This window comes from Malaclemys terrapin, chromosome 2 (genome assembly GCF_027887155.1).
Source record: "Malaclemys terrapin pileata isolate rMalTer1 chromosome 2, rMalTer1.hap1, whole genome shotgun sequence".
NCBI lineage: Eukaryota > Metazoa > Chordata > Testudines > Emydidae > Malaclemys > Malaclemys terrapin.
Window position 1 is genome coordinate 56,124,601 of NC_071506.1, and position 18,796 is coordinate 56,143,396.

The 18,796-nt window shown below is 38.2% G+C and overlaps 1 protein-coding gene across 3 annotated transcripts in view; it reads left to right on the top strand.

Moving 5' to 3' along the window:
- UBE2W (ubiquitin conjugating enzyme E2 W) overlaps window positions 1-18,353 on the top strand; it is a 37,616-nt gene extending 19,263 nt beyond the window's left edge. For 2 of the 3 annotated variants that reach the window (XM_054019083.1, XM_054019080.1), the window contains exons 2-6: window positions 1,342-1,433; window positions 3,401-3,503; window positions 6,825-6,980; window positions 8,067-8,160; window positions 14,975-18,353. In XM_054019083.1, coding sequence (XP_053875058.1) covers window positions 1,342-1,433; window positions 3,401-3,503; window positions 6,825-6,980; window positions 8,067-8,160; window positions 14,975-14,988 — 459 coding nt within the window. In that variant the 3' untranslated portion in view covers window positions 14,989-18,353. The remainder of the gene's footprint in view (window positions 1-1,341; window positions 1,434-3,400; window positions 3,504-6,824; window positions 6,981-8,066; window positions 8,161-14,974) is intronic. The other variant, XM_054019081.1, reaches the window with a different exon arrangement.
- Window positions 18,354-18,796: the final 443 nt, after the last annotated feature.

Below are 18,796 nucleotides of genomic sequence, written 5' to 3' on the forward strand. Positions count from 1 at the left end.
TGTTTTGTATATATTTTGTCCCCTTTTGAGTTTCTGGAGGCAAGGTCAAATACATTTGCATGCTTGCAGTCTCTGCTAATTAGACTGGGAGGAGGGGAGAAAAATAATCAACAATTTGAGACTGAAAGAAAATAAATGGACAGCAACCTTCAGTTTTGAGTGCCTTTGATATAGAATAGGGGTCGGCAACCTTTCAGAAGTGATGTGCCAAGTCTTCATTTATTCACTGTAATTTAAGATTTTGCGTGCCAGTAATACATTTTAATGTTTTTAGAAGGTCTCTCTATAAGTCTATATTATATAACTAAACTATTGTTGTATGTAAAGTAAATAATAGTGCAGCAAGGTGGGCGGGGCCGACGGCTGGTATCCCAGACTGGCAGCGTGCTGAGCGGGGCCGGTGGCCAGGACTCCATCTGGCAGGGGGCTGGTGGTCGGGACCCCAGACTGGCAGCGTGCTGAGCGGGGCCGGTGGCCAGGACTCCATCTGGCAGGGGGCCGGTGGTCGGGACCCCTGACTGGCTGCGGGCTGAGCAGGGCTCGCAGCCATTATCCCAGGCTGTTCATCCAGGCAAGCAGTGGGCTGAGCGGGGCCGGCGGCCGGGACCCCAGGCAGGCAGCGGGCTGAGCGGGGCCGGCGGCCGGCCCCGCTCAGCCCGCTGCTGGCCTGGGGTTCCATTCATCTTTTTCTTGAGCTGTGGAAGTTCAAAATAGCAGAAAGTGGTGTTCGCGACTATAATATGTTCCCTTACACTTTTGTGTCAGTTTGTGGGGTTCTTACAGTAGAGATATTAATGAGGCCCTGGACTTGCCTTTTGCAGAATAGATGAGCATTAGGTGTGAAATTTGTTAGGAGAAAATTCCTCCTCTCTCTCCCTCCCCCCGCCCTCGTGCCTGGGGCTGGCTCAGGCTTTGCCACCTCTTCTCTCTCCTCTTCCTCCCCCCGCCCTTCGGGTTGTGTAGTAATTTTTGTTATCAGAAGGGGTCACAATGCAATGAAGTTTGAGACCCTTTGCTGTAGGTAATCCACCTCTCAGAGAGACGGTAGCTAGGTAAATATATTTTGGAATTATATAAACGAGAACATGACTGAGTTTGGAGCTTATGACTTTTCTCTTATCTAACCAATTATAATAGATGGTTTACTTTTTGTGGCAGGAAGCTCCCTTTCCTTGTCCTCAGGCACATTTTCTGTACTTCAAGTTTTGAGTAGGTAGTTGGCAAAAAATGAGTTTCAGATGTTTAATAAAAGCAAAACAGCAAAATGTACTGTAAATTAATAGGCTTTATTGCAATGTATAGTTTATGCAATATTTCAAATCCTATTTATATTCTTTTTAGAAGAGACTACAGAAAGAACTGTTGGCTTTGCAGAATGACCCACCTCCAGGAATGACTTTAAATGAAAAGAGTGTACAAAATTCAATTACACAGTGAGTGTGTAAATACTTTTCATGTTTTCTACATTAGCTCAAATTATAGATAAGTGAAATGTTTTTTCTAGAGTAATATTTTCTCCTGTTGATCCATGAATATAAAAAAGTGATGATTCACAAGTACACTGTTTAATATATTCACTAGTAACTGATAAACTGGATTATAATCTACAGTATGATACATTTCACTGTCTTCTATAAAGTCTAGGTCAGTGATGCTTGCACTTTTTTTTTTATAGAATAAAAAACTTTTTTGTCTGGAATTTTTAAAAATTCAGCCTAAATGTGCCTACACATTATCTGGCAGAGCAGAATTAAATTCTGGCAAACCATTCTAGATCAAAACTATTAGTCTAAAGTAGTTTGACATTATCTACATTTTGCATTAAATCAAGAGGGTATACTTCTTAGTCAACAATCTCTCATTTGGATTTCCTTTGTCTGTTTGATGTGCCCAAACAATTCTGAACTCAGGAGAGCAAAATCTGAAGGGCTGCTAAGCATTCAGTTTTATTTAAAACTGCAGAGAAGGTGATGTGAGATCACTCCATGCTTTGACATCAACGGGAATGGGGAAAAGATTATAAGCAAACTATACCTTTCACTCCTAAATACATCAGTCACTGCCATCAAGGTAGATTTGACATTAAATCATGATGCAGGGGAAACAGAAGCAGAAGAAAATAAATATTGTGATTTTAATGAAATGTCAAGTGGTTATTGTATAATCCAGAGAAAGGTCCATGTTCTATATAGCCCTTGTAGCATGTGGCAATGGGTTAAAAGAATAGAAGAGAGTAAGATATTGAACTACAGCAAATGTTGATGAGTGGGCTACATGAATATTAAAATAGCTTGAGGGTAAGATGATGGGAACCAAGAGCAAATCTTCAGACTCTTTCAGGAAACTAATTATTATGGAGAATGGTGGTTTGTTTTGAATATTTTTGTGTTTTTCAAAAATAAAGTATAAGCTGGTTTATGCTTTTATTTGCCATTATATCTATATGTCTGAAAAAAAATGTGTACACTAGAAAGGTTTTATTGGCATCAATGTGGGGTGTCCATTACTTTAAGCAGCAAAGCCATAAGCGAAATATGTAGGTCATCCTAAGGGAATGTTGATAAAACTCTGAGCACATCTGACATGTATCATTGAGACAAGATAGACATGCAACTCTCTGACACCATTTTGAGTTACTTTTCAAAATAGTTGGACTTTACTATGCATTTCCTGCCTTTTAGACAGTAAGTTTTTCCCTTTGTTACTGATTATATATATTTATATATTTACAGGTACCTTTTTGGGCTATCAGTTTCCTTTAAAGAGGAGCTCAGTGATTAAAGTAGATTAGTTTGTAGTGTGCTATTGTCTTGCTAACCTTCACATTCTCTTAGTTGCCAAGTTCTATATAGAACCACAAGTGACATTTTTGCAGATGTGAGTCAGGGAAAGGAGCATGCCCCTTTTCGTTCTGATTTAATGTTAGTAAACTGCATTTTATGTGTGACATTTCTATTATTCTTAAATCTCCTTGGCAGAAAAGTAAAATAAAATGGAAAGGGAGTCTGCTTTCACCTGAGGAAGGGGATAGAAATAATCATCACACAAGTTGTAGACTTGGTAATGACGCTGGGGGTGGACATATTACCAGTCTTTCAACTTGAGTACAAATAGGCATTTTATAGGGAAACACATTTATATTTATTTCCTGAGGCATTGCTGCTTGTATAATCTACAACACTATAGCAAAGATTGAGTATATAAAATACCAATCTTGTTTCTCACATATGGAGGTTTGGTGTTAATTTCCATGTTGTCTTTACTTTGCTTTCATGGTCATTGTAATACTGAAGCATAGTTCAGCTAGTAGTGCCATAATAGGTAGTTCATTCAGTTATTCTTTTGTATTTTATTTTAAATTGCTTGATTATTTTACTAAATATTTGTATCTCTTTTTTAGGTGGATCGTAGATATGGAAGGTGCTCCAGGTACATTATATGAAGGGGAGAAATTTCAGCTTCTATTTAAGTTCAGTAGTCGATATCCCTTTGATTCTCCTCAGGTAATTAGTTTCTCTCTCCCTCCTGCTTACCTCCCATTTTTTTTAGATTTTTAGATTATAGCTGCATGGCATATGCTGAATAGTAACATTGTCCACGCTTCTTGTAATTTTAAGGTTCTGTCTTAGTTACATGGGTTTCAATTGTACACTCAATTGTGCAGTTGCCACCTCTTTTTAAAATGTTTCTGCAATGGAGAAATATGTCCACTTGTCCTCATAGGAAGAACAGAGTAAATCTGAAATTTTTGAGTGTCACTTGAATCCTCTTGGGGATTTTTTTATGACCAATGAAAGAGCAACACAGGGGCAGTGATTCTCTGCTTTTGGAATATAGAAATAGAGTGGATGACAAACTTCTTTTTTCCTCTATTCTTGCCTCCAAACTCAGGTGCTGCTCCTTAACATCACTTTCCTTGCAGTTTCTCTGCTGCTCCTGTTAGTACTGCTGGGGAAGTACTGTAGGTAGGACCACAGCTGTGATTGTGGCAGGGAGCACAAACATAGATGTTGTGGCATGGTAGGAGAGGCTTGATAATCTAGTGATACTACATGAGTTAAGGAACAAACTTGGTTCATTTTTTCCTTGAATCAGCAGCAGGAGCTGCAGAGGAAGTGCACTATCCTGTTGGAAAGGTTGCCACGTTGATCTCTAGTGACAACAAACCAACGAAAGGAGCAATATCAGTGTTCAGCTACATTCCCCCTCCACAATCAAAGGGAAGGTTACAAAGTGTGGCTTTCAAGGGGAAGGTGCATAGGTAGACCCTCCCTCTACCCCTTGAAAAAAGAGGAAAAACCTAGAGTGAGAGAACTTTACTCTTCATGTCCTCTCAGCTGAAAGTTCTGAGTTTGTGAATTAATACTAATCGTGGTGATTTCTGTGGAGACATATTTATTGCAACTCATTCAAAAAGCCATACGAAAAGCTTAACCACAAAGATATGTTTAGGTACTGTGGTAAAAACTAGAATGCTGACTTTTCAGTCTTAGGTTTTAAGGAACAAACTGGCACCTGCACATCTGCACCCATCAGGTTTGCAGTGAAGTACTCATAGGTGATCCACAAGAGGGTAGCCACTTTCATTTGGTTCCAAGTAGGTACTCTTTGTACTCATTACCCAAAGTGTGTGTGTGGCTGTGTGCAACTTATTGTAAAACAGTAAACAGACCAATACATGTACACTGGTTAGTACAGAAAACAATTAAGTATTTAAGTAATGGATGCTTGACTGTTGAAGATAGCCAGAACTTCCTTAATAAAAATTCTGCCATATAATAAGTTCCTCTTGTATAATTTAACACCTTGATTCTAACAAAAGTGCATATATAGTGTAAAATAACAGTTTAAACTGTTATCACTTAAGCACTCAGTTGTTTTCTGTCTCAAATATATGTTGTCTCATAGTGTGCATGCATTTGCTTACTGAGTTGTGCATAGATTTTATTTTTTGAAAGGAGAGACATTAGTTTGCAAAAGAAATATATTGCTGGATGTCTGAAAAAATAAGACCTTCAGTATTTTAGGAATACCAGTAATAGCAGTATAGAAGTTCAAAGTGAAGTGAGGAGGGTGGTCTTGTGATTAAGGCATTGGGCTGGAACTCAGAAGATCTGAGTTCATTTCCTGTTTCTACCACAAGGAGGTCCTAGGTGACATTGTGCAGGTTGTTTAATTTTTCTGCATCGGTTCCCCATCTATAAACTGGTGATGAGGATGCTTCTCTACCTCATGGGATGTTGTGAGAATGTATCCATAAAATATTTGGGAAGCTCTCAGGTGGTAGGCCATAAAAATATATGGATAAAAGGGAGTTATAACATCATCTAGTGATGGGTGAATACTGTGGGAAGTTGCTGATGGTTGAGTGAGGGGATTGGATGAAGAGTTGAGTGGGTAATGCTGGCTGCTGAGGGTGCTTCTTTCCCTCCACTTCCCTTGTCCTTTCTTTGAATTCTGGGTCAATTATATATTTGATTAGTGATAGAGGTTTCACTTACAGGCAGTAATTGCCAGGATCGCGCTTCTTTCCTCGTTTTGACCTTGGCAATGGGACTCTAATTTGATTCCTGTCTATTTCTGAATACTTTTTTTCTTGTGTTGTGTTGTCCACTTCAAAATCATCCTTCAGATATGGTATAATCTAAAATTATATATTTCATATGTGGCAGCATGCTGTGGTTTTATAAATCACAGCTTTTTGTTAGTCTATAGCAGGAGTCGGCAACCTGCGGCACGCATGTCAAAGGCGGCATGTGGGCTGATTTTTAGTGGCATGCTGCTGCCAGCCGGGGTCCTGGCCGCCGGCCCCGCTCAGCCCGCTGTCGGCCTGGATTACGGAACCCCAGACCAGCAGCGGGCTGAGCAAGGTCAGCAGCTGGGACCCTGGCTGGCAGGGACCAGCGGCTGGAACCTCAGACCGGCAGCGGAATGAGCCGCTCAGCCCGCTGCTGGTCTGGGGTTCCGTAATCCAGGTGGGCAGCGGGCTGAGCGGGGCCGGCGGCCAGGACCCTGGATGGCAGGGGCCGGCGGACGGAACCTCAGACCAGCAGTGGGCTGAGCGGCTCAGCCCGCTGCCGGTCTGGGATTCCATCTGCTGCCCACGCTGCCGGTCTGGCATGTGAAACATTTTACTGGCACGCAAAACCTTAAATTAATGAAGACTTGGCACACCACTTCTCAAAGGTTGCCAACCCCTGGTCTATAGCATTAATTACCAAGCTTTTTTTCTGCTGGGACCTGAATCAGTTTCCCAAAACTTACATTTCTATTGTATTTGTCGTTGTAAGGAGACCTACTCATTTGAATCTCATGGTATTTCTAGTTGAATAATGTTGTAGGTTATGGAACCGTTATGGAACCATTGAAACACAATGTGGTGGGTAGCTAGTCCATAGTCCTTTCTCTACAGAAGAATAAGATGAGGCTTTAAGACTGAAAAATCTTTCATGAAAGCTTTGTGATGTCTTTATATCGCTATAATTTAGAGAAGCTGTCTTTGCACGTTTCTGTGCTGCACTGCTGTTTATAAATAGTGATTATATTTAATCTTTCACTTCTTCACACTGGTTCTTTCTGTCATACGTACAAGTTATTTTGGACCAGATTCTGCCATCCTTATGTTAATTAGTACCTTACTTAGCAAAAAGTCCTGTTGAAATCAGTGTAACGACAAACAGAGTAAGATACTACTTAGTGTAAGAAAAGATGGCACAATCTGGCTTTTGACTATAAGGCATTACTGTTTCCAGAAGACACAAGCACGTCTGTTTCTCATTTAAATGTTAACAACATATGCTTACTGTATTTTATTCTTTTTTTAGGTCATGTTTACTGGTGACAATATTCCTGTTCATCCTCATGTTTATAGCAATGGTCATATCTGTTTATCCATTCTAACAGAAGACTGGTCCCCAGCTCTCTCGGTGCAATCGGTTTGTCTTAGCATTATTAGCATGCTTTCCAGCTGCAAAGAAAAGGTATGTTTGTTTTTTTAATAATGCACTCAGAGTAAAATAAATGAAAGCTGCAGGTTTTATACTTTTTCCAAAGTCTATATTTCTCACACTTGAATAATGTTACTTTTTTTTCTAATATTCAAACAAATATGCCATAAATTAAAACACTGAAACGTTTTGAATAGTGCAGATGTCGACTTGCTATAAAGATTTTGTAGGAGGAAACCATTTTCTATTTGTAAAGAACCAAATCAATTCCAGTAGGATACATTATTAGGTTCCTTTTTTTTCCTCATCCTTCATTTTTCCAGTTTTTTCTCTTAGCACAGGAGAGCCACACAGATGACCATACATTTTTGTCTCTTAAGTAAGCAGATATGGCACTTGGAGCAGATCCATTGAGGCTCAATTTTTTTACATAAGCATTTTTCAGAGTAAGATCACACTTGAAATTGGAGTTAGATTTGTTTTACAGCAATCAGTTATTGTATGATGCTGTTTTGCCAGATGGCTATTCTCACCACATCACAATTTTAGTTCTAATTATTTGCAGGAAAATATATATTATTGGGGTACAAAATAATGCTTATAACTATTTTTTATTATTTCTGTGAGACTCCCTTTTCACTGTGACCACCTTGTGACTTTTTCAGAAAACTGCTCTACTCATTAGGCTATTGATAGGCCTTCACTCATGAAGTTCTGCAGCCTAACCCAAGTCTATCTGTCAATCTCACCAAGCTATGGGAGACTTCATATAGACTGGGATTCGAAACTATACTTGTGATACATTGAAGCCAAACTTCAAAAGTATTTGTTAGGCAGTGGTTTTAGTTCCATTTGCCTTTACAAATAAGAGCGATTAATTAGTTTTCTCCATCCACGCTTTCTGAAAAATTTGCAAAGTTTTTTGCTCTGTCTGGGTATCCCTGCTTAAAGTTCTTGCTAGAAAGGTACTAAAGTGACTCTCCTGATCAGTGTAGACAGGGCCTAGTCCTGCTTTTAACACATTTTACAAAATGTATGGCATTTATTCTTTGAATGTAAAAGCTTATTTAAATAGATAATATACTGTAAGTGATATATTGATTATTTGATTATTTTTAGGTTTTTTTTCTATTGCAGAGGCGACCTCCAGATAATTCATTTTATGTAAGAACATGTAACAAAAATCCAAAGAAAACAAAATGGTGGTATCATGGTAAGTATTTAATTTGGAGTAGGAATTTCAGAGGACTGCTAGGCTGGGTGCAAAAAATGTAACAATACAAAGTAGGATTTTAAGTAATTTTAAACACTTAAGCTTAGCGAATTTGGAACATAAAACCTTTTCCTAGGGCACCAAATAAAAGATTTTTGTAAAGGAATAAATTACATTTTAGTAGGAAAACTGATTAGGGTTTTAAATATGCAAACTTAAATGGATATTTGTAGACCAGATCAGGATGTAAAACAGAAATTTGAGAGTGGAGAAAATCAGTCAGAATAATTGGTTGATTGTAAGATCTTGCATTATGAATTTTTATGAGCAACAGATTTTGGAAATTGCTAATACAAATTAAAAGAAGCTGAAAGTAAGAGACATGAAAAAGAAAAGATCTATGATTATTAGTACTTCTAAAATTGCTCGGGAACAAAATCTTAGCTATAGCAATTCTAGATGAGTACTTAAAAGGTAAAGAGGTTAGCAAAACCAGAATGCTGTAATTATTTTAGTATGATAACCCTGATCTGTTAAATACAATAGATCATGTGTTGGTAAAGTACATTTAATACTATATTCTCTGAAATAAGTGTATATGGGATATTTTAATTGAAGAATAAATATCTTGGATGATTGTCATTGCTTGGCATTGGAAGACTTGCTGCAACGAAAAAAAAAAAGGGCATCCTGGAGCTGTTTTCCCCTGACTTTCAGAATTAATGTGAGACAAGCAGCTCTTAAAGAGTTCCTAAGATTTTTCAGGTTAAATACTCTTTTCTAGTAGAATTTGATGTAGGGTATTACTCTGTTTCCAATGAGAACTTAACAGTATCAACTGTTGATATATATTTAGGTAACTTTAATCTGTTTATCATTTGCATGTACATTACCTTATTTTCAATTGCAAAATTGAGCCAAGAGTTAAAGGATAGCAAATCCTGTCATCCACAAGACTAATGTGATGTTTCAGGAACATTTCAATAATCACGTCCCCTTTCTTCTCTTGTAACGTGTTTTTTTTTTCTGGTCCTCGGTTCCCTAACTCTAGTCAGTTTTTTTTCCTCTGATTATTTCTGGAGAAATATATAATACTTTTTTTCTGGAGGATGTGAGCACTGAAGAATTATCCGTGAAACTAGGTGGGCAGACAATACCAAAAATGCAAAGTCTGAAGGTTCCAGAATCTGGGGAAATGAAGGACAAAATTAGAGCTAAGATAATAAATGCCTGGCTCAAATGGAGAGCGATAAGTGGTATAATATGTTACAGAATGAAACCAGTCAGATTGAAAGGGAAAGTCTATAAAACTTTGTTTTAATGTGTGGCCCTGAGTGTTGGGCAACAAAGAAACACGAGTAAATGATCTGTTCCACGGAAATGTCAAGGTTGAGATATGAGTGGTGTAGCCAAGAAAGAGCATGTGAGGAATGTGTGTGTTAAGGGTAATGCCCATAAACAAAAAAAAATGAGGGAGTGCAAGCTCATGTGGCTTGGTCGTGTAAAGAGCAGTTCTGACAATAATGTGGGTAAGGAACAGATCAAGACTGAATGAAAAAGATAAGAGGCCAAACCAAGAAGTAGTGGAGGGATGTCATAAACGAAGATGTTAGGATATGATGTGAAAGAAAGTATGGCATTGAACAGAGCTCAGAGCAAGATGATTTGATTGAATTGACACAAGGAAGATTTTTTTTTCTTAACAATTATTATCTTATTTCCTCTTGGTAGTCATCTTCCAAGAAGACTAGCTAAGAGTTTTTCTTTAATAGCTTTCATTTTGTGATGAGATCTGCTCTAATTTTAATCTTAATCTGTTTAGATGAGACTCTTCTTTAGGATTTAGGGCTGAAGTCTCTGCAGGGTAGCAATCTCTAGATGCTACTCCAGTTTTCCCACAAGTGAAAAATTGGATTTGAGAATGAAAATCTAGATATAGAAATAAACATGGTTATCTGATTCTGAAAGTTGATGACTAGCATTTGTTTAGTGGCTGAGCTTCTATTTTCCATTCAACTAGTCATCAAATGGTTCTTTACACAGTGGAAAATTCTCCAGCCATTCTTTTCTGATTGAAAGGTAGAAAAACAGAGTAATTGCAGAACAAAATTGGGTAACAGTAGATAAAACTAGAGTGAGATCAACTCAGACTTGGGAAGGTTACAGTCAGGAAAGGACAAGTCTGTTTAAAAAATGACTCATGCTGCTGAAATTGGAAAGTTTTCATATATATAACACCTAAATCAATTTTCACTTCCTTTCCTAATTGCTAATTATCAAAGATGTGATGTTCTCCCCTTTGCTCAGTTCTTTAAAAATAAGTGTCCGTTCTGGAGCAATATTGGACTATTACATTTTAAATTTGTCTCAGAACTTGTCTATCTGGTGAGTTAATGCATAGCAAACCAGGGTGTGAATCTGCAGCACACTAACTTGCTGCAAACTATCTGGCAATGTGAAACCTGTTACTGACTACTAAATGTACTGTAGTGTGCTTTGAGGTATTCACGTTTCAAGAGAACCTATTACTCCTGGGGGAAGTCTGTGCCACGGCACATGCAGAATTCATGTCCCCCGCAGATTTCTTTGCTTCCTTGCAGAAAAAGATGGGGAAGCAAAGGGAAGCCACAAGAGCGGTCACGCACCTCTCACCAGCAGCATGGGTTCGTCATTTCAGGAGCCCGGAGCAGCTGTCAGAGTTAAATCATCACAGGAGGGACTGGGGCTGGGGATGTCCCGGCTGGTGGCTCCTACCCTGCGCCAGGCTCAGCTGCTAGTCCTGGCTGGGCTGGAGGCAGGAGAAGACGGGACTTCCTCTTCCCTCCCCCCCCGCAAGGAGCGGCTGGGGCTGGGTCAGACCCACCCCCTGAAACTTCCCTGGTTGCAGGAAGGTACCCTCCTCCCCCACTTCCTAACCTCATTTTCAGCCACAGGAGGAGGGGGTCACTGTACAGGGAGCTGCTCCCCCGCCCACCAAATGCCTGCGTGTCTGGACACCCCCGCCGAGCCTCCCCTGCACCCAGAGCCCCCCGCACTAGACTCAACCCCCACCGATCTCTACCACCCCTTGCATTCAGACCTCTGCCGAGCCCCTCCCCTGCACCCAGACCACCCCCTACTGAGCCCCCCCCACTTGAACCTTCACCCCAACAAGCTCCACCACCCTGTTGAGACCCCTGCATCCCCTCCCCCCCATCCCCTAGACCCTGCTGAGCCCCAACCACCTTCACTTGGACCCCATGCAGACTCCCATTCCCCCTGCACTCAGAACCCCCCCCAACAAGCCCCTGTACATCCAGATCCATCCCCACCAATCCCCGACGGAGTTGCCCAGACCCAGATTGCCCCACACTAAGTTCCTCCACACTTGAATCCTGCCAGGCTGAGTCTGCTTGCCCCACACCTGGGCAAGTGTGAGACTCTGTCCCTCTCATTTACTATCTTGGTGCACCAGGCATGGAGGGGCAGGGCCCTGGAATGTTTCTGTAACAGACTCAGCCCTTGCACTGTGTCAGTGTCAGGTACAGCCTCACCACTGAGTCTGTCCCCCTTGGTGGGAGGTGTGGAGCTGCAGGGTGATCTCCCATCTCCGTGCAGCCAGTGGCCTTTGCTCCCCACTACTATGCTGGAGGCTGCACATGTATTTATTGATGAATAAAATATGCGGATTTTTGCAGAATTTTAGAATATCGTGTACAGAAAAAAAATTTTGGTCCAGAATTCCCTCAGGAGTATCCTATATTGCCCTTACTATCCTCTCTTCTTAATTGCACGTACTGTAGTTAAAATCCTCTGCTGCTGCTATATGACAATGGCACCGGCAGGGAGAGTTAGAAAGAAATTGTTTAAAATCTAATTCCTTTGATTGAAGATGTGCTGGATTGTGGGAAGTTGGCAAGCTTAGCTTGAGAGCTGATCTTCCTGCTTCTGCAGAAGAGCTGTCCTCAGCCTTATATACTCTTAGGAAGTTGTTGTGATCTGCCCTTTTCAAAGCAAGAGGAAGCAGTCAGTCCCATTTTCCCATCTCCCTGTTGCAGGGGAACAAGCATTTTCCCCTTTTCCAAAAAGTAGTTGGTATTCCAATCATAGCCACGCAAGTGGGGGAATAATGCTCAAGTGGGAGCCTTTATAGTGGCACAGGCATATGGTTGTTCTCAGATATGACCTCACCCCATCTGATTGTGACTCTTTGGGGATTTTGTCTCAGATTCCAAATAAACAGTGTCACTTAAGGTGTTTTGATGTGTGTCCTGAGCGTCCCCTACCTAGGCAGGAGATAAATTCCTGTGGAAGCAGGATGCTGTTTGTCCTCAACCAGTGTTGCTGATTGCTGCTGCTTTTCCTGACACCCCTCCAGGACTATCTGTAGATGGTCAGATACTCGCTCTTTACCTCTAATGTACCCTGTCCAACTTGTAAACGGAGAGTTTTAGTTCTTCACCCTCCTTCTGTTGCCATGAAGTCGTCTTTTTCATGTACTGTTATCAAGGAAAGAGTATCTTGCAGTCAGGATGGAGTGGGGAGTATATTTAATTTAAAATATCAATATTTTTTTAAATTTAGAGAGTACAGAAATATTGATAAGGACAACACTCATTTTTTTTTTAATTTAGGCTTAAACAGTTTCTTGTAGCCTTTATTATGTACATTTTAAGACCACACTATTCTCACCTCTGAATTAGATATACATGCAAAAACAGATAAGGCAAGAAAAGTAAATGGCCAAATTACCACTCCTGAGAACAGTCAGACTCTCTTTTCAGATCTCTGGTATGTTCCCCCCCCCCCCCCCCCCCCCCTTCTCCACTCTCTCTTGTTGATAATCACTTATCTTGTATCCCTTGTTTGATAACATTGTGCAGACTCAGTTTACCAAGTTACCTCATCTGTGTACCTATATAATTAAAATATTCTCATGCATAAATCACAATAACTAACCTGAACTAATAAATTTTTGCTTATCCTGCTAAAACTCTTTTATCTGTCTACTTCTATCTAATCTCTGCTGTCACCCCCTCTAGCTCTATCCTGTTCTTACCTTACAATAGTGGTTATCCTTCTTACTGATCTATTTTTATGGCCTTGAGTTTTTACTTGTTAGCTTGTCTTGTTGCAGGGGCTACACCTGGAGCCCTCTTGTCACTCTGCTTCATCTTGCTATTTGCATAGACCAAAGGTTTCACAAATAAGACACACAAACCAAGTGTCACGGTTTACACAACCTTGAAGCAGTTTCAGCTGAGTTCTGAAATGCTGCATCAATAGAAACACATTCAAAAAGCCAAAATTCCTTTATGTATTCTTCTTATAATACTATATTCATAACATTAATTTCTCTAACATTATTTGACATATATATTTGAGTAAAACAATTAATTACAGAGTTATCTAAAAAAAGGTGAATAACTCCACTATAAGAGATTTGGAAGAGATTTTAAAAGGCAGAAATTTTTCAGGCAGAAGTATCTGCTGTAGCATTGGGCACTATGGGGGGCAGGGCGGGAAAGCCTGACAAATTTGGTTTGGAGTATGAATGGGTTTTTTTCCCCCAGTGTGCTTTAGGGTATGTCTACACTGCAATAAAACATCTGTGGCTGGCCCATGTCAGTTCACTCTGGCTTGCAGGACTATAAAACTGCAATGTAGGCATCTGGGCTCAAGCTGGAGTTTGGGCTCTGGGACCATCCCATCTTGCGTGATCCCAGAGCCCACAGGCTGAGCCCTGTGAGCCCAACTCAGGTGACACAGGCCAGCCACATCTGTTTTATTGACATGTAGACATATCCTCTGAGAGACAGATTCATCCTTAAGCTTAATTTATTCAACTATCTATAACTTAGACCATTTTTGTGGACAATCTTCAAACAACTTTTGGAATATTGGGGGAAAAAAGAAACAAATCTGAAAGTGTGTATTGCCATTAATATTGTTTTACTAGGAAACTGTGTGGGAGCAATTACATACATTGAATTGATGGAAAAAAATTCTATGTGAAATACTTTAGGTTTACAATGTCAACTTATTACAGTTTGCCTTCTAATGTATCAACTACAGTTTTTGTGGTTGTTCCTAAGACACTCTCATCTGTGGCAGAGAATAGCAATCTTCTCCCCTTCTATTGAAGTTTATGCTTACCACCTTCTCACACAACTGCATGTAATTTTGTAATATATCTTGCCAATATTGGTCAGGAAGCCACTTCTTGAGTAATCCAGCTTGTCAAATAACTTTTTTCAAATAAATGGTGAAAAATCTTGTGTAGTTTGAACTCAGTTGTAGGTGACAGTATGGTTTGCTCAAAATGTGGCCTCCCTAGTATTTTTTTCTTCTGTTTGCAAAGTCTGTGTATTTATTTAATCTCTTAAGAGCATTTCTTAATCATCAAAAGCTCAAAGCATGAAAACTAAGATGCATAGTGTGTACAGTGAAGGGGCAAAATGCTGAGAGGAAACAGATTTTTAAGTTCAGGTTTACAATGGATTGTCTGGATCGTTAAATACGGAATACAAAATATTTAATATGAAAAATAACTGTCTTTTGTAATGAGATTAGTATATACCAACATTAATAAATCATAATTTTGATAAACACATTTTTCCTAAATTCACTGTGTAGCACTGGGGAAAGTTTCATAGTTTTTTATCTTGCTTTGTAATCTGTATTCGATTTCCTTAAAACAGCAGTGTTAGATATTTGTTATACTTTCACCTACGTGGTAACGTATATGCTAGGAGTTGCTTCTAAATCTGTACCTCTCAGAAAATTGGGATTTGAATGTATATTTGTTTTCCATAAATCTTTTTTTGTTTTAAAGATGACACCTGTTGATGCCACCATTTTGTGATCCTCCTAGCAGAAGACTGTCCTACTGAGAAGATGAGCACTTTGATCATTCAGTCTTTGAACTTTAACCTTTGACTGGAAGTGACCTATAGACAATGAAGACTACTTCCTTTGACTGCATTTTTACTAGTGTGCATTCTGGGCGCATGTTGATCGCTGGTTCAGTCCATGCAACTGACATGCTTTAGTCATACAGTATTAATGCAGGTGTCTGGAAATGTCAGAAAAATTCCATTTATTTTTATTTTTAAGCTTTTGGCAGAATTCCAGGTCTTCATGTATTGTGCAATAACAGTTGAACTCCTTGGCAGTTTTATGGCATCCATTGCCGGCAATGGATGTTATACCAGGAAAAGTTTTGATCCTGCTGCAAAATAAATTGATTGGATGGTAGGTCTTATGGAAAGTTTCAGATATATTGGGATTATAAGTAAGGGATCCAACATTACTTTGAAAGCATCCCATTCTTTTATATTTGGATTCTGTGCACTGTGATCACAAAACTAGCAGCATAATTAACATGCTTAGCTAAAGGACTGTAATAAGATAATTACATATTTATTAAATTGTTCATCTGCTGTCAAATTGTTTCAACATGGAAGGTTTTCAAGTGACATTGGGAGATAGGTACAATTATCCCTATGGTGAAATAAAAATACCTTTTTTGTATGGTAGTTACTCATATCTCTAACACACAGATATGAGTAATAATTGGATATGAGTGGCTTAATCAAGACTTATTTTTTGAGATACAAGAAGATGGCAGTGATATAATTAAATTTGCTGCAGTCCACAATTGGGCCTGTAATTTGTTCATTAAAACTTTTTTCCATGTAGATTGCACACTGTTACTTCCTGCTAGCCATCAGCATGAGCCCTACTGCCTACACAATTTCATTTATTTATGTGTTTGAAAACAATCCATATAACGTTTGCTGTTTTTGTTGTGTTGTATGTCTGTTTGAATGTTACAAAACAATATTTTGATTGAAAAGCTTTGTCAGAAGATATTTTCTTGTAAATTATTTCTTTACCTTGTAAGCATCATCTTGTCTTTTAATCCTGTACTATAAAGAAAGAAATACATTTTTGACAGAGGCTTAATGTTTTGACACAAAAGTGTGGACCTTTTTATTTAAGTTTAGACAAAAGTATATTTTCTTAACTTGCTTGTCCTACAGGCATAATAATTTTTTTCCAGCTTTTTCTTCACAAAAATTTAATTACAGCTAGATTAACTTTTTTCTACAGAGAAATAATTGTTGAAAAATAGGTAATTGTTCTCACCACTGTGTAATTTTATGATACTACAAGTAGGCTGTCTTTTTAGGAAGCACTGATGTCTTTTATATACTTAGTACCTTTACACATATGCAACATTTCTATAACAATGCTGTTTTTACTGTTGCCTTATTGTTGACTCTTTAAAAAAAAAAAAAAGTAGTCAATAAACAAATGTCTAAATCAAATAACTATTTACTTTATTTTTAAAATAAGAACCAGAAACAGCTAAACTTAAAAAAAAAAACAAAAAAAAACAAAAATTGGCTGAAAATATTGAAATATTTTTTTACTGCTGTATAATTGACAAATTGTATAGCCTTGTACATACGTCTGTATGTTATCTAATGTTTAAAACATAAATTTTAAAAAGTGTAAATGCTGAACTCAGGGTGGGTAGAACTCAAATGGATCAGCTTTGTACAGCCATTGAATTATGGATATTATCGGTAAAGTAGGGCTACTATACTATCTTTTCTATTATATTAGAAACCCTTTTTGGCCTTTAAAACTCAACAGTAAAAAGTAGTTGTGAATATAAATTTGGTGTATATATCCTTTCACAATGAACATTTTTAAAAAGGGAGAGGGGGGGGGAGAAAATCTGTCAGTTTTTGTTGAGCCAAAAATCACTTTGAGAATTGAAACAGTTGTGCTCCTAATTATAACTAACTTGTATTTAGCATGAATTTGAAGATGTAAGTTAATCATAACAATCCAGTTAATATCTGCAAACTGTTACTATGCATGAGCAGTAACTTTTTATGAATATTTAATCTATTTCTTATTAACATACCTGCTCTGTATTACTGATTGACTTGATTGATGTATCTTTCAGAATTCCATGTATTTCTCTTCATACAGCTGGTTCACATAATGGATCATGTCAAATATTCACTTGCTAATCCACAGTAAAGAAACAGTACTATGACACAACTTAATGCCTCTGAAAGAATTGTTACAGTGCATCATGTCAAAGATTGATGTAATTGTTTTCATACTGTGGATTGTGATAATACAATATAATGGTTTGAAGAAGCTTTATAATGTACTGTATCTTATCAGAGATACATGCTGTAGTGTTTAGCATTATACCTTGATTCACCTATCAGCACCATTGTATGGATTAACATAGAGATGAATAAGTAAATAATCAAATAGCTGGTCTCATTTATGCTGCTGTTTAAAACAAAAGAAAATATGAAAACCGTGTTAAAGTAACATGGATATTCTTATTTAAAACCAAAAAAGCAAGGTATATTAGAAGAGGAAGAATAACAAGTTAACTGTCTTGGATTCTGTGTTCTGTTGCTGTTTGGTAGATAAAATTCACCCTGCAGAGAGGACCAGCACAAAGCCTGTGTGCCACATAAGTCCTGAAAATAGTGAAGTTACTCTGATAGTGCTGTGCTGTCTCAAAATTGGGTTCACATTGGATGTAAGGGGTATTGGCCTTCCCCATTGGTGAAATTTACCCTGTGTGTTGAACTCTGTCTGTCAGTGGGAGTTCCTCATATGAATTGGCAACAGAATTTGCTCCAAACTACCTTGCTTTGCTTTTACATCAATATTCAGATTGTTATACATTTTGTTTTGTGTTTAGTGTTTATACCATAACACAATAAATACTTATTTTTAAAATAGATCAGTGCCCTTGAATGGAAATAAATGTGACCCCTACATGGTGAAGTACAGAAGTGATTGCAAAATGATGCAATGGAAATCGAGATGTTTACGTAACACTGTGCTTAACTTTTTTTTCCTCAAGTATATATTGCAAAGGAAATACTTTCTTTACATTTGAATACTTTAATATGGAAGGGAGAATATCCACTAGATTATTATGCTGCTTTGGCGCTATTTTTTAGTTTGCATAGATATTTATATACACTTATGTCATGGTTTTGGTGTCCTTTTGGCAAGCACTTTAAATACTGAATGGGGAGCAGGAATATATTAGATTTTTTTGTTTATTTTTTGGGGAGAGAGATTATATTATTTCAGAGTACATTTTTGGACTGTTCTGGGAAGACATTTATATTGCATCACATCAATAAATTTGTTCATAATTTTGTGTGGTTTCTACTTCAGAAAGGCATGAAAACTCATCTTCCACTTCAGAGGAAAAGGGAAAACTCTTAGTATCCAAAAATTAATTCTGTGAAAAGAAAGGTCTTTTAAATATTTGATTGGTGACAACAAATATTATTTTAGATATTTTTGGTGCTTAGCAACTTTCTTTTCTTAAAATCTAGCACAACATAGTTAAAATTTGAGATGAGTGCACATTAAAGTGACCTTTACTGTCAGTTCTAAAATAGAAGCCAAATGGCAGCTGAACTCCCTTTGATCCTTACAAAAATTAGTTGTAGGAAAAAGTTAATTAAACTGAGCAATGGGAGGAGAAGAGAGATTGACTTCGGTTTGTATGTATGTACACTTAGTTGTTGATATGTAATCATGTGGCAGCCCAATGTTTCCACAACTCCTACAACGGGAATTTTAAGGGAAC